A 22,219-nucleotide genomic window follows, 5' to 3' on the forward strand; every position below is an offset into this window, starting at 1 on the left:
TTGGCTGACATGTGCCTGATCATGCTGGTGGTGGTCAGGCTGCTAGTTTTGGTACCCCTGCTGATGCTGGCACGGCAGGTGTTGCAAATGGCCTTTTTAGAATCATCTGGATCCAACTTAAAAAACTGCCAGACTCGGGAAGACCTAACATTTGTACAGGCACCTTGTGTCGTGTTGTTGTTCCGGGGAACGGTTGCCTGACTTCTGCCTGGAGCCACCACCCTGCTTCTTACTGCCTGTTGGGATGCTACGCCTCCCTCCCCCTGTGCACTGCTGTCCTCGCTCTGCATATCCTCCTGCCAGGTTGGGTCAGTTACTGGATCATCCACCACGTCGTCTTCCTCTTCCGCACCCTGCTCCTCCTCCTGACTTCCTGACAATTGTGTCTCATCATCGTCCACCCCTTGTTGAGACACGTTGCCAACTTCGTGAGAACGTGGCTGCTCAAATATTTGGCCATCTGTACATACGATCTCCTCATGACCCACTTCAACATGAGCTGGCGAGAGGCCAGAATGTGCGAATGGAAACGTGAACAGCTCTTCCGAGTGTCCAAGTGTGGGATCATTAATGTCCGAGGACGTGTACTCAGCCTTGTGGTAGGAAGGAGGATCAGGTTCTGAAATGTGCGGTGCAGTATCACGGCTACTGACACTTGACCGTGTGGAAGACAGAGTGTTTGTGGTGGTGCCAATCTGACTGGAAGCATTATCCGCTATCCAACTAACAACCTGTTGACACTGGTCTTGGTTCAAGAGCGGTGTACTGCTGCGGTCCCCAAGAATTTGGGACAGGACGTGCGAGCGACTAGATGTGGCCCTTTGTTGTGGCAAAATTAGAGCTTGCCCACGACCTCGGCCTCTGCCTGCACCACCATCACGTCCACTTCCTTGTTCCTTGCCAACGCCCTTGCGCATTTTGCAATGCTGTGCTGACGTGTATTCACTAGACTTGGGCGTTATATCAAAGTTTGTGCAAATCGTGCACCTGTACGCTGTCACCGACAGGCACACACGTGCGGTTTTTAAATGCAAGCACGGACGCACTAAGAACCTAACACAGGTTTTAGGAGCAAAAATTAAGAACTCTGACACTATCAGCCACTGCTGACTGACGTGTATTATACACTACACTTGTGCGTTATATAATATTTTTGTAAAAACGCACACAAGTGCACCTGTACGCTGACACCGACAGGCACACACGTGCGGTTTTTAAATGCAAGCACGGACGCACTAAGAACCTAACACAGGTTTTAGGAGCAAAAATTAAGAACTCTGACACTATCAGCCACTGCTGACTGACGTGTATTATACACTACACTTGTGCGTTATATAATATTTTTGTAAAAACGCACACAAGTGCACCTGTACGCTGCCACCGACAGGCACACACGTGCGGTTTTTAAATGCAAGCACGGACGCACTAAGAACCTAACACAGGTTTTAGGAGCGACAATTGCTGAGAAGTCTGACACTATCAGGACTGTTTTAGACTGTGTACACCAGCCCCAGATATGATGAAGGCTGGTATACGGTCACCACTAGGAATGGCTATATACCCTGCCTGCCTGCCTGCCTGTATACTGCTACAATAGTCCTGACAAGGACTCTTTTGGTCACTAGCCTGTATTCCAACCTGGCTATACCATGCCTGTATACAGCAACAATAGTCCTGAGAAGGACTCTGCTACTGTACTCCGACCTGGCTATACCCTGCCTGCCTGTATACAACTAGAATAGTCCTGAGAAGGACTTTTGGTCACACTGTTTGCAGCCCTGATACGGAAATAGCTATAAAGGGCCGAAAAACTTTCCCTGAAGCAGCGACACTCTCCCTGCACTGACTGTCTGGATAGCTGTGAGCAGAGCACAGCGTGCCCGCCGGTATAAAGGCTCGGTCACGCTGTGCAGGCCGGCCAATCACTGCAATTCCACAACTAACAGGGCTGTGGCATTGCAGTGGTCTGCCAGCCAATCCCTGCATGAGGGCTGGCTCTCAAAAGAGCGCCAACATGCAGGGATGAAGACCACGAGTACAGCACGAGTATCGCGAGATTACTCGGTCCCCGCCGAGTAGACCGAGTACAGTGATACTCGTGCGAGTACCGAGTAGTAACAAGCATGCTCGCTCATCACTAGTATTGGTGCAATATTGATTGATCCTTGGAAATGTTTTTCCATCTATGTTGATTAAAGCCCCAATTCCATCTGCCAAAAACAGCCTCAAAGCATAAAATTGCCTCCTCTATGCTTCATTATGGGTATGATATCCTTTTGATTATGTGCAGTGTAGTCTTTGCACCAAACATTCTTTTCAGCATTATGGTCAAAAAGCAACTTTGATACTATCATACCATAACTAGAGATGGACGAACCGGCAGATTCAAGTTCAGCAAATCCATCCAGACTTAAAAAAAAAGTCTGGTTCGACACCAGACTTGAAGACGAACATGAGCCTGGATGCCAAACCCCTTATAAATCTATGAGGACACAACATTTGTGCTGTAAAATGGAGTTAGTAAGAGCCAGGGGGTTGTGAAGGAAATCAACTATACTTACAGAGTCACGTGACTGTTACACTACTTCTGGGTCATTAGCTCTCATAGTTATTCACTGCTTCCCCCTCCCACCCTCTGTGACAACGTATATGATTGGTCATGGAGTGTAAAAATAAATAAATAACTGGAAAAAAAATGGCGTAAGGTCTCCCATATATTGATACCCAGTACAGGTAAAGTAGACAGCTACAAGCTGCAGCCCCCAGCTGCGTGCTTCATCTTGGCTGTGTATCACTATACAAGGGACCCTATATGGCTTCTTTTAATTATTTAAATCAATCATTTAAAAAAACAGCATGCAGTCCCCCAATTTTAATAAAGTGGACAGCTGGGCTGGAATTCTCAGGCTAGTTATTGGGCCTTTCCAGCCTATAAATAGCAGCCCTAGAATTGTTGCATCCATTACATGTGCCAATGCGGATGCTTTTCTTCGCTTATCCCAATTGCTCTGAAGAGGTGGCAATTGGGGTAATATATGAGGCTAGTGACAGTTGTGAATTGTCAAAAAATTACAGCCATCATCAAGCCTGAGGTTAGTAATGAGGAGCGGTCTATGAGACCCCGATTACTCATCCTTTAAGTAAAAAGAAATAAACATAAAACACACAGAAAAATCCTTTAAAAAATACACTCTTTCTCCAATTTATTGACTCCCAAAACACCCCTGCATGTCAAACATAATCCTTACGATGTCCCACGATGATCTTGGCTCTGCTACATCTAAAGTTCCAGTACTCAGTCATATTAGAAAACATAACTGCTCACTGCGGCATCAGGGATACACTGATGGAGCTGAAGCTGTGAGTGGTGATGTCACTGAGTTCCCCTGAGGTCACAGCTGTTGATTCTCACAGTACACCAGCTGTCACCGCAGGTGAACTGATCTGAAGTGAACTCATTGAACTCAGTGACATCACCTCTGGTGAAGTAATTGAAATCAATGCCGAATTATTAGATTAGGCAATGTGTGCACATTGAGTATTTGGGTACAGACATTTCTGCACCAAATCTGTACCTCCTGGCAAAAAGTGCATAAAAATCACATGTGTTTTGATGTGGTTTTGGTGTTCTTTTTGCCAGGAGATGCAGATTTAGCGCAGAAATGTCTGCCCCCAAATAATCAATGTGCACATATTGTCTAATCTAGTAATCTGGCATTGAGTTCAATGACTTCACTTGAGGTGAGGTCACCGAGTTCACCTCAGGTCAGTTCACCTGAGGCCACAGTTGGGGAACTGCCAGCTATTACATCAAGTGAACTCAGTGACGTCATTGCTCACAGCTGCGGCTCCACCAGTGTGTCATTGATGCTGTAATGAACGTTCATGTTTTGTAATGTAATCACGCACTGCAAACTGTAGCAGAGTCAGGATCATCTTGGGATGTCATGTCTGTGGATTGCGTTGGACCTTCAGGGTGTTTTGGGGGTAAATAAATTGGAGAAAGAGGGTGTTCTTTGTTGTTTTCTTTTTCAATAAAGGATGATTTTTCTCTGTGTTTTATATTTATTTCTTTTTACTTACAGGATTAATAATGGGGGGTCTCATAGACCCTCCCTATTACTAACCTCGGGCTTGATGGCAGCTGTGATTTATTTTTACAAATCACACCTGTCATTAACCCCTTATATTACTGATTGCCACCACACCAGGACAATCAAGATGAGCCAGGTAAAGTGCCAGCATTGGTGCATCAATCTATTTTTTTCTTATTTAATATAAGTTTTGCAAAATATGCACAGGCTTAGATGTATTACTTTTTAGGAAAAGGCCTTTCTCTTGTCAGATGACCCCACAGGCCAGACATATAAAGATTACAGGAGATTGCTGTGACATGCAGTAAAAAAAAGAGGGTTTGCCAGAAATTCTTGCAGCTCCTTTCATGTTGTTGTAAGTATCTTGGCAGCCTCTTAAACAATTTTTCTTTTTTTTAATCAATTTTTTAGGGAAGTCTAGTCCTAGTAACATCACTGTTGTGCCAAATTAGGCCAATTCTTGGCAACCATCTTCACAGTACCCCACAGCATAAATAATGCCTTGGAATTTTTTTGTATCACTTTGCTTACTAATACATTTCAACAATGAGAGCCCTTTGCTGTGTTGTAAGCTGTTTATGGACTATGGATTTTGAAACTAAGAAAATGTCAGGAAAATCCTATTGGAGCATCTACATTTCATATGGATTTAATTAGGATCTCTTTAAATGATGACAGTTCTGTACGGAATACTATTTTACATGAGTGTAAATGTTGTTTTTTTCATTCTTAACACAACCAAATCCGCAATTAATGAGGTGTTCTCACTAATGCAGCAACGATATTTTTGTTTTGTTAATTTTATTTTACCCTCCAAAATTATTTCAATTTATTTTTAAATGAACTTGTACGGATTATGATTGGTATTGTAGGTGGAATAACCTCTAAAATTATTCTTTTTGAACTGATTTTTTTTTACATGACAAAAAAGACAATTTAGCACCAAAATGGAGAATGTAGAGACAAATAGCGCAATAGGGTCTTAACTGGTAACATCAATAGGAAAGGATATAGGAACACTCACCTATAGGGGTTGTAACAGTCACAAGTCCTATAATAACGTAGTCACAAGGTGAAACAGCTGCAGCCCCGAGGGATTGGAATTAATAGTTGTCATGAAAGACGGGTATCTTCTTTGTGAATAAAAGACATGGATTAACGTTATCTACCTCTTGGATCTAGTGATAAGCGCGGCATGACACCCGTCTTTCCTGACAACTACTAAAAAAGGCATTTTAGCAGAAGTGGGTAGACTTTTTATATCTACTTTAGGCTTCATATGCTATCAATGATATGGTAGAAGGTAGTGAGTATAAAGAGCTATAGAACATGTCATCCCTATATTAGCAAATAAATAAATTATTGTATAAATAATAGATTAATACACAGTAAATTAGGCAGATTACTTTCCAAACCTTTGTAAAATTTCTCTTGCAGAGCAAGACTGGTCCTGTTCTGTGAGATCAGGAAAGCCTTTTTTAAAAGCAGAAGTGTTGTTTTAATTTTAATTTCATCAATCAACAGTACACAAGAAAATAAACAACTGTGTAATATATCTTATCAGACAAATCTGCTTCTTTCTCTGCCAGGATTGATCAGTCATTATCAAAATTCTCGATTCTGAGGTAAAATTTATATTCAGTGAAGACTTTCCCATTAATGAGGTAGGAGATGGCAGCTGTTACTGATGAGATGCTACGTAGATAGAAGAGGAAAGAGGGAGCAGTGCTCTGCCTCTTGCTCCTCCCTCTGCTTCTAGCTTCTCCCTCTGCCTCTTGCTCCTCCCTCTGCTTCTAGCTTCTCCCTCTGCCTCTAGGCCCTCCTGCTGCATCTAGCTCCTCCCTCTTCATATGGCTCCCCTCTCTGCCTCTAGCACCTCCCTCTTCATTTGGCTCCTCCCACTACCTCTAACTCCTCCCTTCTCCGACCATCATAGAATCTCATCGGTAACAGCTGCCATCTCCTATCTCAATAATGGGAAAGTCATCACTGAATACCGATTTTTCTGCACAATTGGGAATTTTGATAATGATCACTTCTGGCAGAGAATGAAGCACATTTGTTTGATAAGAAATATTACAAAGCTACTTATTTCATGTGTACTATTGACTTATTAAATAAAAGTTACTCTTTAAAGGTTTCCATTTCCATCCTTGAGATGATATCAACATTTTCACTAGTTTAATGTTTCCAACACCATTGAAACGCACATGGTTATGTCTCTAAAACCACCAGGCATAAATAGTGAACAGTATATACACCTAATATCATGTGCTCATGGTAAAGTATAATGTGCTATTTTTATGGCCAATATGCAAATCAAAAAAGTCCGTGGAGCCTCTATTAGGAGTCTCGACACAGAAACTAGCCAGATATCCCTCCGGGAAGGACCCAGCCAAGGAGTGGCTCTTTTTAGGAGACCACCATAACCACCATATTAAGTGGCCCTTTTAGTCAATATCCAACTCTTTGACAAGTTTAAAGATATGACAAGGGAACTACCAAGGCCAGGTATCAGGTATCCCCGAGATCAGTGATTGTTTTGTCTCATTTTTATGGACAAGTCTGAGGATCTAGCTCTAGATTTGTAATTTTAGAAAAATCTTTTTATAGCATTTTATTAGTATATATTATTTTGAATATTGTAGCTTGATATAAACAGCTGAAAGTATATACAATATGGATTTATGTTTTTATGTTGAACTCATAACACTTATTTCCCAGGATAAATGTGACACTTAAAGCAACATTTGGTTGATACAAATGCCAGACGTGTGTTTTTCTTACCTGTAGCAGTTGTTTGTAAACTTGTTGTAACTGGAAAAGGCGATTAGCACACCAAACCCAACACCGAGTGAGAAGCAGATCTGAGTGGCAGCATCAATCCAAACCTTAAACAATCCCCAGAACCAACCAGACAAAGAATGGGAGAAAGAGGAGGGAGAGAGGGAGAGCTGTTATTAGAGATAATTGCAGGAAGCTCATTCAGCATAAAGATGAAAGATACTGTTGAATGCAAGGTAATTTCACCAATTACTGAGTCCAATTCCAATTTCTCAGATTATTGCTTTGAGTTGTCAAGTCGTGAGCTCACGGAGAGGGAAATTATGCCCCTCTGGTGCTCTTTCTTATGGAAAATAAAATATTGGCTTAAATTAGTTGCAAATTAACAGAATGGCATTGTTTTGTTTTCCTTTGTTTTTTTTTCCTAATAAATTAATTTATGTGAAATATCTTTGAAGAAACATTTAATGTAATATTATCATATCACTGTTAATTAATAGTATACACTGATAAGATCAATGAAAGACAAATCTGAATTTAAGTAGACTTGCTCTTAAGCAATTGTACCCTACAACAGATTAGATCGTTTAACGGTTGTATTAATGATTATTATATCTCTGAAGTAAAAGGAAACTTCAGCTGTAACAGAAATGTTATTATTGATAGGTCAACAACATCAGATTGTGGGTTCTGACATTTGGCACCTACTTCAATCAGTTGTTTGGAAGTGCACGTGGCACAGCTCTGCACATTATGTAGCGGCCATGAGTTGTACTTCAAGTCCTCTCTCCTTACATGTGAATGAAAGACAGCTCTCCCTTTAACCATCAATGTAGAAAGGAGAAAATTGAACCTCAAAATGTCTAACTAAGTGGTACAGCTCTGTGTAGATATGACTGGACCCATTGAAGTTTGGTTTGGTGGGTTTAGTTGTACTTTAGATAAAGTCCTGATCTGGACCCGAAATTCACCTGAACCCAATTGGGAGTCACTGATTGGGCAGTTCAGCTCTTCGCCCACATGCAGCAAGCCATAAACAGATCACTTCCGGGGGAGGGAGGGCGGGGTTTTTCCATTTTTTTTAGGTGCGCTCTACATCTGATCAAGCTGTTGTTACCTCCAGTATGCAAGTGGCTCGCACTGGGCTAAACACCAAGCATACCCGGGCACAGTGATGCTTGCTTGAGTGGTCAGCAAAAGTGGTCAAAAAACCCGAACTGCAAACTTGAAGACTCATTTTTTGAAAAATCCGTTTTTGGAATGAACACCAAACTTTACCTTTCAGGTTTGCTCATCTCCAGCTCTGTATATTATGTAGTGCCCATGAGTTGTACTGCAAGCTTTCTCCCATACAAGTTTATGAGATAACTCCCTCTACAACCACAAAGTTTGAAAAAGAGATATTTGATCCTAATTATGTCTGAGTAGTCCAAAGGTCAGTTGCCCATCAGTCTCCATCTGAGAGCAGTATAATATATGAGCAGAAATCCATAGTGCAGTGATGTGTCAATTACTTGTCTGCAGGCTGCAGTTTTGATAACCACGGTTTTATCACCTACAGATCTACCAATTCTCTGAATGTTGAGTTCTGTGTTTCTCTGCCCATACCACTGTTTCACAGTTTTCTGTGTACACCGTGTATAGGCAGAAAACTGTCAATCATGGAAGATGGATGGGGTTAAAGAAGGCTAATGAATAAGGAAAACTGCATAGCAGCCATTTTACTAGTCCTCTAGTGATAATTTCCTATTGATAAAACATTGATTTCATCAAACCTTCAGCAAGCAGCGTAGTAAATGACACATCACTGGAATCGGGTGATCTGTCTCTACATTATGCTGCACTCAGATTAGGTAGCAAAAACCTGGTGACATATTCATTTTAAAGCTGTGCTTGTCTTCCTCTTTTGCTATTCAGCTACATTACAAAGTGTTTGGTAGAAATGTTGTAGCAGATTATCATAGTGTGACAGTACTGTGCATTATGTTATTGAGCTAACCTGCCTTTTGCCACAATGGTTTTGATAAATATATAATGATAAAATGGGAATTTTAGGTTGTACCGTATTAAAGTAATGCCATTGCAGCTAAAAATGAAATGAAGGCCATTTCTGCACTGACCACATGTATACTTACTGAAGCTTCACAGAGACGTAGAAAATCAACACTTAAATAAGCCCTAATTCCATCTATAGCTCCTGGTAGGGTGATACCACGAAGTAGCAATGCTGTCAGAACAACATAGGGCATTGTAGCTGTAATCCACACCACCTAAAAGGCAAAGCAGGAAAAAGTTTAAAAAAAGTGGAAAATATTTTTCTACAAATGGAAATGAGTTAATTATGCAGAATTTGTGAATATCTCAAATTTAATAACATATCAGGAGCAAGTTGTATCCAGAATTTCTAATAAGGAAATGGCAAGCAGTTCCTAACACCGAAAAGAGCTATAAAAGGTGAGGGAAACATGGGTTCAGAGCTATTGGTAGATAGGGATGATCGAATACTTCGATTATCCGGCTTTGCGAATATTGTCCCAATACGTTGCTGCTATTCGACTATTCGATGCGCAATTTAAGTCTATGGGAAGCCCGAATAGTTCCAAATAGTTGTTATTCGGGTTTCCCATAGACTTACATTGCGCATCGAATATTCACAAATAGTCGAATAGCGGCGACCTATTCGGCAAATATTCGCAAAGCCAGATAATCTAAGTATTCGATCATCCCCATTGGTAGATTTTTTTTGGAGGAAGGCAGCAGGTGTCAAGATGTTACAGTTTTTCTGTAAGTATCTAACAAAAAGGAAATTTAAAGCTTAAGAGAACTAGATTCCTTTGCCAGTTGGACTAGTAGAATACAGAAACCGAAAAAGCCATATGTTCTGATTCACAGAAAGAATACAGGCTTCCATTTAATGTTTTCATAGAAGTGTTATAAAATTAAAATTTTACTAATGTGTCAAACTTGATCCAACTGTATTGCATAATGATGATTCAGATTTTTTTTTTTACTAAAAGGTGCTTCAATTCCCCAAAATCTTACCTTGCCAGAAGTTTTTACCCCTTTCCATAAGCTGAAATACAGGAATACAATCACAACAATAAGACAAGATGTAAGTTTCCAGCGAGGCAGGCCTAAATCATGGATTCCTGCACTTTCATGAAGATGCAAAACACCCCGTCTGCAAGTAACAACAAATATGAAAAAAGATATCAATATAAATAATATCATAAAATGTTTTTATGTTACAAATCTATATATATAATTGCCTTATTCTGTCTGTCTGTCTGTCTTGCTCCAAAATTGTGTCCTTACGGTGACACAAAGCTGATTGGCCGCTAGGCTCGCCATGGCCCCGCCCCCCCGCACGGATTGGCCACTCGCCCAGGCTTCGCCCACACACGGATTGGCCGGCCGCTCGCCCAGGCTCCGCCCCCCACATGGATTGGCCTCTGGCCCCGGCACCCTGCACGCATTGGCCACTCGGCCACGCCCCGCCCCCCTCATGCAATGCACGCTCGCTCTGGCCCCGCCCCCCCGCACGCATTTCCCGAACCGACACGGAGCCACGACTCCCAGGTGAGTACTGTACCCCCGGGAGCCCACATCAGCGTACGCCGCCAACCCAGCCGACACATACCCTCGCATTGCTGGGGTTGCCGCCGTATGCTGGTGTGGGCTCCCGTGCGAGCGGGGGACGGGATACGCTGGTAACCATGGTAGCATAGTTACCAGCGCATCAAGGTCCTGCAGCGGCGGAACATACACACGCACACACATAACAACACACACACACACACACATCAGATCACACTCACTCTCACACACACATCACATCGCATCCACACACTCACAACATCCTGGGATATCGCTTGCTTCTCGGCGGCGATACTGTGGTGTGACCTTCCAGGACCTGCCGGAGGATCACATGGCCAGAAGCATGTGGTATCTCCGGATGTTGTGAGTGTGAGCGCATATGTGCGATATCGTCAGTGTGTGTGAGTGTATGCGATCGGATGTGTGTGAGTGTGTTCTGATGTGTGAGTGTGTGTGTGTGAGTGTATGCGATCGGATATGTGAGCGTCGGCAGAGGAGCACGGTGTGCTGGGGGAGGCTGGGAGGAGAGAGGCTGATCCTGGGGAAGGCTGGGAGGGGGAGGCTGATGCTGGGGTAGGCTGATGCTGGGGTAGGCTGATGCTGGGGGAGGCTGGGAGGGTGTAGGCTGATGCTGGGGTAGGCTGATGCTGGGGGAGTCTGGGAGGGTGTAGGCTGATGCTGGGGGGAGGCTGAGAGGAGAGAGGCTGATGCTGGGGGAGGCTGGGAGGAGAGAGGCTGATGCTGGGGGAGGCTGGGAGGGGGAGGCTGATGCTGGGGGAGGCTGGGAGGAGAGAGGCTGATGCTGGAGGAGGCTGGGAGGAGAGAGGCTGATGCTAGAGGAGGCTGGGAGGAGAGAGGCTGATGCTGGGGGAGGCTGGGAGGAGAGAGGCTGATGCTGGGGGAGGCTGGGAGGCAAAAGGCTGATGCTGGGGGAGGCTGGGTGGGGGAGGCTGATGCTGGGGGAGGCTGGGAGGGGGAAGCTGATGCTGGAGGAGGCTGGGAGGAGGGAGGCTGGGAGGGGGGAGGCTGAGAGAAGAGAGGCTGATGCTGGGGGAGGCTGAGGCTGGGAGGAGAGAGGCTGATGCTGGGGACAGAGAGGCTGATGCTGGGGACAGAGAGGCTGATGCTGGGAGGAGAGAGGCTGATGCTGGGAGGAGAGAGGCTGATGCTGGGAGGAGAGAGGCTGATGCTGGGAGGAGAGAGGCTGATGCTGGGAGGAGAGAGGCTAATGCTGGGGGCAGAGAGGCTGATGCTGGTGCAGCATGGGGGATGGAGCACGATGGGGGGTGCGCAGCATGGGGGATGGAGCACGATGGGGAGTGCGCAGCATGGGGGATGGAGCATGTTTGGGAGTGCGCAGCATGGCGGATGGAGCACGTTTGGGAGTGCGCAGCATGGCGGATGGAGCACGTTTGGGAGTTTGCAGCATGGCGGATGGAGCACGTTTGGGAGTGCGCAGCATGGCGGATGGAGCACGTTTGGCAGTGCGCAGCATGGCGGATGGAGCACGTTTGGGAGTGCGCAGCATGGCGGATGGACCACGTTTGGGAGTGCTCAGCATGGCGGATGGACCACGTTTGGGAGTGCGCAGCATGGCGGATGGAGCACATTTGGGAGAGCGCAGCATGGCGGATGGAGCACGTTTGGGAGTGCGCAGCATGGCGGATGGAGCACGATGGGAGGTGCACACCTCCCCCCAACACACACACACACACAACACACCACACACACACTGGGAACCACAAACAGTGCCCTACACAGACACCCACACACACAGACAGCGCTGCACACACACAACACCCAACACACAAACACCGCGGCATACATAAATATACGCACATACCACGCAACACACACACATTGCACAAAACATACCTCCCCCCAAAACACACCACACCCACACAAACCGCGCAACACACACACACACAACATTACAGACACACAGCGCTCCACAAACAACGCAACACACGCAACACACATACAACAACGCTCTCACCCCCCGCCACACCCAGACAACACCCAGAACATGTACAGCGCCCTACACAAACACTTGGTAACTACAGACAACAACATCTATATATATATATATATATATATATAACAAAAATCATACATTAACTACACAATACGTAAATTCTAGAATACCCGATGCGTAGAATCGGGCCACCTTCTAGTAGTTATAATATTTCTCTTTTCCAACAGTTTAAACCCAGTTGGGGGTACTTCTCAAGGTGCAAAGGATAAGGGGAGGAATTTCACAGGCAAGTTAGATTGTTTGTGAGCTTCATGTTCCAAATGTCATTAGTGGTGAAGAGCGACTGCCACTAGTAAGTTCACTTTTATTTACACTTCTTTTTAACAGTTATCCAAAGTGTGTTCCATCTTGCTCTATCAATTCTGAGAAAACCGAATTGTACGTGTTTATAACTTGAATCGTCTTCCATTTATTGTGACTGCTTCTTCCAAACACTTTACCAAGTTTCTCCTGACCAAGCCTTCTTAAGCTTTTTCTTCTATGGCCTCACTACATGGGTTAAGGAGATGCCTTGGCCCACTAGACAGATAAAGATAATGCCTGGGTTTCACAAGACAGATCAAGGTAATGTCGGGTTTCACAAGACAGATCAAGGTAATGTCGAATCTCACTAGACAGACCAAGGTAATGCCTGGACCTTGCTAGACAGAGTATGCCTGAGCCTCAGTAGACATGCCAAGGTGATGCCTGGGCTTTACAAAACAGATAACAGTAAAGCCTTGGCCTCACAAGACAGATTAAGATAATGACAGGCCTCATTAGACAGTTCAAGGTATGGCTGGGCTTCACTAGACAGATCAAAGTAATGCCAGGCCTCTCTAGACAGATCAACATAATGCCTGTACCTTAAGGTACCATCACACTAAGCGACGTTGCAGCGATCCCACCAGCAACCTGACCTGGCAGGGATCGCTGGAGCATCGCTACACGGGTTGCTGGTGAGCTGTCACACAGGCAGATCTCACCAGCAACCAGTAACCAGCCCCCAGCCAGCAGCGACGTGTGGAAGCGATGCTGCGCTTGGTAACTAAGGTAAATATCGGGTAACCAACCCGATATTTACCTTGGTTACCAGCACACACCGCTTAGCGCTGGCTCCCTGCACTCCTAGCCAGAGTACACATCGGGTTAATTACCCGATGTGTACTGTGGCTATGTGTGCAGGGAGCAGGGAGCCGGCACTGACAGCGTGAGAGCGGCGGACCCTGGTAATGAAAGTAAATATCGGGTAACCAAAGAAAGGGCTTCTTGGTTACCCAATATTTACATTGGTTACCAGCGTTCGCAGAAGCCGGCTCCCTGCTCCCTGCACATTCAGTTGTTGCTCTGTCGCTGTCACACACAGCGATGTGTGCTTCACAGCGGGAGAGCAACAACTAAAAAATGGTCCAGGACATTCAGCAACAACCAGCGACCTCACAGCAGGGGCCAGGTTTTTGCTGGATGTCACACACAGCAACATCGCTAGCAAGTTGTGCCTCAGCAGCGATGTTGCTAGCGATGTTGCTTAGTGTGACGTTACCTTTACACCCCAGACCAAAGTGATGCCTGGGCCTCATTGACACACCAAGGTGATGCCTGGGCCTCACTAGGCAAAGCAAGGTAATACTGCTCCATACAAGAAAAATTAAGGTGCTGCCTGTGCCTCATTAGACAGAGAAAGGTGATGTCTGGGCCTCACTAAATAGAGGAAGGTGATGCCTGGGCCTAACTAGACCAACCAAGGCGTTGCCTGGACATCACAAGATGGAACAATATAATCCTTGGCCTCATAAGATGGACCAAGGTGAAACCGGGGACTCACTAGACAGATCAAGATGATACCTGGGTCTTAGGCTATGTGCGCACGTGTGCGCTCTGCACTGCACCTAAAAGTTGCGCTTCAGAGCGCAGCTGAAAAGCTGCGTTCTGAAGCGCATGGTGCCTGCAGAGAACGTGCGCTCTGCATGCTGCCTCTCCCTAGAGACAGCATGCAAACCGCACGGAAGAAGTGACATATCACTACTTAGAACATGGCGATTCGGGCAGCAGCAAAAAACAAAACAAAAGTGATGACTGGGCCTCATCATGTATGGTGTAAGTGTCGCGGGCGGAGGAGGGGACGCCGCGCTCTCCCACTGCTCGGGTCTGGCTGCCGCTGCTGCTGCGGCCTGCTGCTGCTCGGTGGCTCGAGCGATGGGCCGGATCCCGGGGACTCGAGCGGCGCTCCTCGCCCGTGAGTGAAAAGGGGATTGGGTTTTTGGGATTGTTTATTGTCCGTGACGCCACCCACGGTTGTGGTGATTTGTTGTTGACACCACCGCTGCTCTGTATGGGGATCCCGGGAGTGATGACAGGGAGCAGCAAAGTTGTTGTGTGAAGGTCTAGGCTATGAATCGTTTGTCCAGTATGATATTATATTATAATAAGATTAATCTGTATTTTCTATGTTTTATGTATTGCTTTTTACATATACCTGAATGAAATGTTGCAAGGATTGTAAACGTAAACCAACTATGCTTAGGGCTAAGTAATGAGTTTGCAGTCTCATAAATTAGTAAAGTGACATTCTTCAATGTCTTCTTCCAGTCTTGGAAAACCGGTTAGACTCATGATTAAGCAATATTCTTGAATAGACTTTCCTCTCTTCCCAGACACACCTGAATGCCTTAAAGGAATGTTGTTTTACAGGACTGTCCAAAAAGCTGTATAAAATGTTATGCTTTTGAATACACTGGCAGAAGGCATCCACTTCTCCCAAATAGAGACACGTTTCTCTGTGTGGTCATTTTCCTGATTCATATACATCTGCGCAGTTCTGATTTGAAATTCACCTCCGTGACCCTGAGAGACCGGGAGGTCTCCCCCAACAGTTTGGCGCCCAACGTGGGGCCCCCATAAGGAGCACCCCGATACCTGGACACCCCGATACCTTGGACGTCACGGACCAGGACCTCCCTCCGCTCCAACAGGCCTGATCAACCAACAGCCCCGGTAAGTGTTACATACTGTGTATTCACTGCCGACAAGGTTGTTTTTGGAGAGGAGGGGGTGACAGGCCTTGTGTCCCCATCGGAGTTAAAGGTAACCGATAGTGACTCGGTGGTGATGCCCGCTGGGGGCCCAGTAGCTCGAATCCTACCCTGTGGTGTGGATTTCAATTGTCACAAGGGATCCGGAGGATGGATTGTAGGGAGTAAGACGGCAGCAGTTGGATATAGCTGGATAGACTGACCCGATCCGTAGTTTGAGGATACGGGGGGGATACCCGTGATCGAAGATAGGGATTAGGACAATAAATTGGTACAGCTGACCAAGTCCGGAGGGCGGGACATTCTTGTATGTGACATTTTTGTACGTCCTCCTCCTTTCACGGGACACCTTTTGTTTTTACTTAGCTGAGGGAGCTAGAGTAAGGGTGGAACGCCCCAGTGCCGGCCGGACTGTAGCGTGCACCATATAGTCTTGAATTAGTGTAATCCAACTGCCGTCAAGACAGCAACAATGCTTAGGTGGAGAAAAAGAAAGTTGAGAAGGTTTGCAGAATGTTATAGAACTAGTGACAGACAGAGAGGAAAAGAAAGTTGTGCGCCATGCCTCAGAGATTTCTAAGGTGTTAGGTTTGCCTAGGAGCGGATGGCTATAGCCGTCACATGGAATGCGGCGCTGAAGGGAAAGAAAGTGAAGTTGAAAGATAAAGGATTGTGGGAAGATGCACAGGTGTTTGGTAAAGTGTAGCGCAGATGTTGCAGTCAGAAGGATAGGTTGAAATAGAAGAAGAAGGTGCAGGAGACAGGGGTGTATGTTAACCCAGCTAATTCAAATTTACATCATGCTGGGGGAAGTTGCCCAGCAAATGGTTTTACAAGGTGGTCAGACGATTCAGGAAGAATCAGAGGAATATGTTGGATAGCCTGGTGAGAATAGAGAGTTTACAAGTACAAAATTTGTTACTTTGAGTCCCTGAAGTGTCGACCCCTTATTGTACAAATAAGTGAAAATTTTGAACAATTGGTGTTGTAAAAGTGTGGCAGCATTATATCTTAAAATAGAATAGGGGCAAGTAAATACATATTTTTACACCGTGTTAGCTAATCTAAAAATTCATAAAAGACTTACCCCAATAATGTTGGAAGGTATTATATCCATTTAGAAAAAATAGATCCAACAGAGACGTGTATTATGGAGAATTAGATTTCTTGAGATACAGACTGCCAGTATTTCATTAATATTTTGATTTTCCTTTCTTTCATGGATATTAGTGTACAGTATATACAAACTGTGTTATCTATTGTAAGGTCTCAAAATTCCCCAGCAATGTATATTGTTGCAGAGAACTTTGCTAGATTAGCACACTAAAAAAAAAAAAAAAGGTGTTTTGAAAAACAATGCATGGGGAAGGGTTTCTAGAAGTCTATATAGTGTCTATATAGAGAGAATTGGGTAGAAGGGGAAAGGGAAAAGAAAGACAGAATTTTGAGTTATGTATATAATAAAAATGTACCTTGTGAGCGACCAAAAATGGCGATGGTGTGGTATGGGCCTGTTCTAGCTGTCACTGGAAAAATCCGGATGAGAGTGAACTTTGTTGTGGATGTGGAGACTCTAGGCCGCAATACTATGATAAACCATGTGCTATTTTAGGTCAGATCTAAAAATGGTGGATGAAGCACATGGTGGTCGAGGCATGGTTATTACAAAAGAAGTGAGAGGGGGATGTGTGAAGAAGACCATGTAATGTGTAAATGTTTAAACAACAGATTGGGTGGACTACTACATACTCAGACAGAAAAAAAGGTGTTTTATCTATAATTAGACTAAGATCATGGTTAAATATATATAAAGTAATATTTGGGACTTGGGTCAGTCATAAAGAGAGTGTCAGGTTAGTAGGAAATTGGATTTAATGAGTATTTGCAATGTGAGCCTCAGGGATCAAAATGTTAACATCCATTGCTATATTGAAAATATTAAATTAAAGCTGTTAGTAAAAGTTTATAATACTGAAAGATTTAATATGAACGAATGAATGAATGAATGAATGAATGAATGAATGAGTGGTTGTGCTGGAGATGGCAGGGGAAGACAAGCCCTGTTTGCTATTGGCTTCAGGGTGTGGACCCAAAATACAGGTATTTCCAGTCTGTGGGTCAAACAACTAAAGTTTCAACTTATAGGGGGGGTAGTCCTATTGTTTGCTATAAAAAAAAGGAGACTTTTCTCTACTTTAGCAATGCATTGTAAATTATATTGGAAAAAGTAATTGACAATAGTGTTTTATTTTACTGATTCTATCTAAACAGAATAAATTAAATTGTGGACATGTTTAGATTTATTGGCAGATATTGGAGCATAGAGGTCAGGCTGTGTACAATTAGTTAATTATTATAATCTTTATTAATAATCTAATTTATTAATAATTTTAATAATTTGGTTTACGGTGGATGATTTATGGCATTCTGTGTTTGATATATAATGTATTGAATAATCTGTTTTCTTTTTATAGAAAGATTGTAATGCAGATTTCTGTGTTTCAAGCAAAGGTTGAAAAGTCATTGAAATCGTTTTCCATTAGAAGGCTACACATAACATATTTATGGTGTTCCCGGTTAGGTATGATCTATACAATGTGACTTTTGTGCCTAAATGTAGAGCTCCGGTGACACACACTTTTTGAATCTAATTATGCTTTGGATAATGGATTCAAAAAGGGGGGAAAGACCTATTTTTAAGTTTTTAATTTGTTAATCAATTGAGTTTGTCTATTAAGTTTTCTTTATATTTTTATCTGTAATGGAGGATACAGCAGACAGACCTATATCTCATGATTGCTCTGCTGTAACAAGAATTGTCAGATTTTGAACATGTCTCAGATGAGCCCATTGCTAATGCAGATTTTAAGTTTTTTCGTAGATGGATCCAGATACCAAGATGCTGGTTGATTCTGCACTGGATATGCTGAGGTTACACAACATGAGGTAATAAAAATCGAACCACTCCTCTCCCATCGGAATAGGAGAACGAGATGAAGATTTGCGATTGCTGTGGTTTGTAGAGCGGAAAGGGGTAAGATAGTCAAATGTGGCTATAGGCAGCAGATCTTTTCTAGTGTGACGTGAAAACCCTATAAAGACCGTAGAGTGCATATGAGCCCAGGTGGAGGCTCTCGCACAGGTGCAGACAGCAAAGAAGCAGTGAATGGGCCTAGAGTTGAGAGTCCTTTACCAATGCAGACCAGTACCTTGGTGGCTCCTGTCACGTCCGTGACATTGGTCACTACTTGTGTTTTTAAATCCTTACAGGAACAAGCGATTCAGCAAGGAACGGAGTGTGAGACGCAGGGAGCTAGTGACTGAGGAAGGTCTGTGGATAAAGGGCGGTAAGCTTTCTCTGCCATGAGTGCTCTACTCAATAATGGCCCAGGTAACCCATGAACACATGTGACAAAGATCATTATAAGTGTGGTGGTGGACAAGATATGGGCGGCACCAGTGCTCAGTACCCAGGTGGCCAGACACACCAAGTCTTGTAAGACCTGTGCTTAATACAAAGTAGAGAAACTAAAAAGACCTCGTAGAAACACTCCCCTCATCCGCTCTACTGCTCCGGTGATTGCAGATTAGTCATATACATCTACCATGAGTAGGTTTATGTGAGTTTGTGCGTGTTGTGTAAATTTCTTTCCAGGTTTGGTCAGAATCATTCCAGTGCAGAAAGCGACGTTATTGCTGAAAAGCACATGATGGAGGTGGTATGAAAAAAATGGGTTTACAGAAGTAAAGAAAGTGTATATTTTTATAGAAAGGTGGAAACTTCTTTTCGTGATAAACAGGTCTATTTGTAAGATATTTTTTTGGTTTATCACAGGCATGTACAATTTTTTTATATGATTGACTAAATAGTGTGATAAACAGGTGTATTCTCCAATTCCAGATTTTAAATCAGTGTCAGGAGCACGTGGTCTTCAGTCAGGGGACTGATTGATCCTAAAAGGACAAGCGAGAATGAGCCATCCAGCCACAGACATGTCAATAAGCACGACGGCAGGGCAACATGGATTCACACGTCGCATTGCAGAAGGGTCGGCCCACCGAAGCTACACTGAGCGTCTTGCTTGTATTTATCCTTTTTAAAAGACCTGTACAGTGTCAGACCATCATTGCCAAAATACGTAGAAAAGAGGACTTAGAGAACCTTGAGACATGGGAAAGTCCAACTACAAAGGGTGAGGACTCGTCTAGGAGTCTTTAGTCTCAAACCGGTGAAGAAAACCCTTTCCCCTCTCCGCCCATGCCTCAACGTTCAGTCAGGCAGGTTTTCCCAACAGATCTCTTTCCCTCTCTTCCTAAGGGAACACAGTACCCTTAGTACTCGGAAATGGCAGAAATAAGTCTTTAGGGGGGACTGGCACCATAAGAATTGAGTAACCTGAAATACTTAATTCAGCCATTTCACAGACCCCTATATGTAGTTTAGTCGATGTAGCCCAATATACATATATATGAATGCTTTTGTTTTCTTCTAACACATATATAAATATATTCATTGATTTGCCTTAATACAAAATGCCAGCTGTTAACCCTCTAATCCTGGGAAAAGTTTTGGGAGAGCCCATCCCACCAGGCTGATGTCTCCCCGGCCTAGTCTGCTGAGCACTGGCAGTGACACGCGAGTTAAGATCTTCGCCTCAGAAACCAATGGACCTAAAACAACTGAAGCAGAGAGCGGCTGCCATTCCACCCATTATCTCAGAAGGCTTCTCTGAGTCAACGCCTCAAACTGTTCACATGAAGCCTCATCAAGCTTTGGATCTTTATCAAGAGCAGATCACCAAGGTTCACGAGTCGGCCCTGGACAGGACTAGCACCAACCAAGTATCCTCCTTCTCATTTAACATCTGGAAAAGACCACAGACAACGTGTAGCAAATGTTGTTTTGTTATGTGCTAACCTCAAGATAAGATCTAGACTCAAACTTCCTTGGTCAGGATAATGTGCCCTAATGAAAGTGTTAATGCCGATCCTAATAAGCCCTGTAAATCATGGAGTTACCTTTGAGCAGATAAGAACAAGTAACCAAGGTAGAACCAGGCCCCGTAGAACTGTGTCAAACAATGACCTATTGGAAGACCCCCATGTATATATTGATGTAATTGGAGTACCAAGGGGGGTCCCAGATGAGAATAAGGCCAGAGATGAAGTAGCAGCAGGATTTAAGTCCTTACTTCCCATTATTACTGTGAATAAGAATGTTGCATGGATCAATTATCTCTATTATAATCAACAGAGATTTGTTAATTACTTCAGGAACGCCTTAACTGGGTTAGCTACTCAGTTGGGTCAGACTACTCTGCTGGCCAACCAGAACCGGATGGCTCTGGATATGCTATTAGCAGAAAAAGGAGGTGTCTGTGCAATGATAGGAGAGGCCTGTTGTACTTATGTCCCAGATGAAACAGGCCCAAATGGTAAGGTTACCCAGGCCCTGAAACAATTAAATTCCCTAACTAAAGAATTGAAAGAAAATTCAGGGGTAACCAATCCTTGGGGGTGACTGGTTTAGTTGGATGACCTCTCTGAAAGGGATACTAATTCATATAGGGATTATAACCCTTCTAGTGTTGTTTTTTTGCTATAATTATTGTTTACTGTATTTTGCCTTGCTGTAAGAAGATTTGTAAAAAGGGGACAAACGAGGCTATAGCCATGGCAACCTTCTCTTCAGTATTACATACACCAGTAGCCCCCTCCAAATCTGACACAATGGTTACCATCAAAGCTCAACAACTCAAAGTCAAACTTAGCAGGTTGTTATAGAAGGGCACCATGGGGCCCGGATCCCCTCTGTGGGAACTGAGGTGAAGATGCTAGGAAAGAGCATGATAGCACGCACCTATATACCATATCTATAAGACACTGTAGTCTCTGGGTAGCCCTCACGGAGTAAGTAGACAGATAATCTTATTAAGGGGGGACTGTGAAGGTCTAGGCTATGAATCGTTTGTCCAGTATGATATTATATTATAATAAGATTAATCTGTATTTTCTATGTTTTATGTATTGCTTTTTACATATACCTGAATGAAATGTTGCAAGGATTGTAAACGTAAACCAACTATGCTTAGGGCTAAGTAATGAGTTTGCAGTCTCATAAATTAGTAAAGTGACATTCTTCAATGTCTTCTTCCAGTCTTGGAAAACCGGTTAGACTCATGATTAAGCAATATTCTTGAATAGACTTTCCTCTCTTCCCAGACACACCTGAATGCCTTAAAGGAATGTTGTTTTACAGGACTGTCCAAAAAGCTGTATAAAATGTTATGCTTTTGAATACACTGGCAGAAGGCATCCACTTCTCCCAAATAGAGACACGTTTCTCTGTGTGGTCATTTTCCTGATTCATATACATCTGCGCAGTTCTGATTTGAAATTCACCTCCGTGACCCTGAGAGACCGGGAGGTCTCCCCCAACAGTTGGTTCTCCCCACCGTGGGTAGGGGGTAGTTGTCCCGGGGCCCAGTGATGAGGTGGGGGATGAGGGATGGCGGGGCCGGTGCAGGGCTTGGTGGGGTGCAGGGACGCGGGGGCAGCGCTGTGCCTTGCGGCACTGTGGTACTCACTCAGCCTGAGACGATGACACAGTTCTCGGTAAAACAAACGGCTGGAAAGACGGTTCCCACGGACGGCTGCACTTGCTTTTCCCCAGTAGTTGACGGTGACAGTCCCTTTTC

At 44.1% G+C, this 22,219-nt stretch overlaps 1 protein-coding gene across 1 annotated transcript in view; it reads right to left on the reverse strand.

The window, feature by feature from the left end:
* Nucleotides 1-22,219, reverse strand: part of SLC6A3 (solute carrier family 6 member 3) — a 217,203-nt gene that overhangs the window by 102,834 nt on the left and 92,150 nt on the right. Inside the window, exons 5-7 of the mRNA XM_075314881.1 lie at nt 9,921-10,059; nt 9,014-9,148; nt 6,882-6,985 (exon numbers count right to left, since the gene is read on the reverse strand). Coding sequence (XP_075170996.1) covers nt 6,882-6,985; nt 9,014-9,148; nt 9,921-10,059 — 378 coding nt within the window. The remainder of the gene's footprint in view (nt 1-6,881; nt 6,986-9,013; nt 9,149-9,920; nt 10,060-22,219) is intronic.

The sequence above is a fragment of the Anomaloglossus baeobatrachus genome, chromosome 6 (genome assembly GCF_048569485.1).
Source record: "Anomaloglossus baeobatrachus isolate aAnoBae1 chromosome 6, aAnoBae1.hap1, whole genome shotgun sequence".
In the NCBI taxonomy this organism is placed as follows: domain Eukaryota; kingdom Metazoa; phylum Chordata; class Amphibia; order Anura; family Aromobatidae; genus Anomaloglossus; species Anomaloglossus baeobatrachus.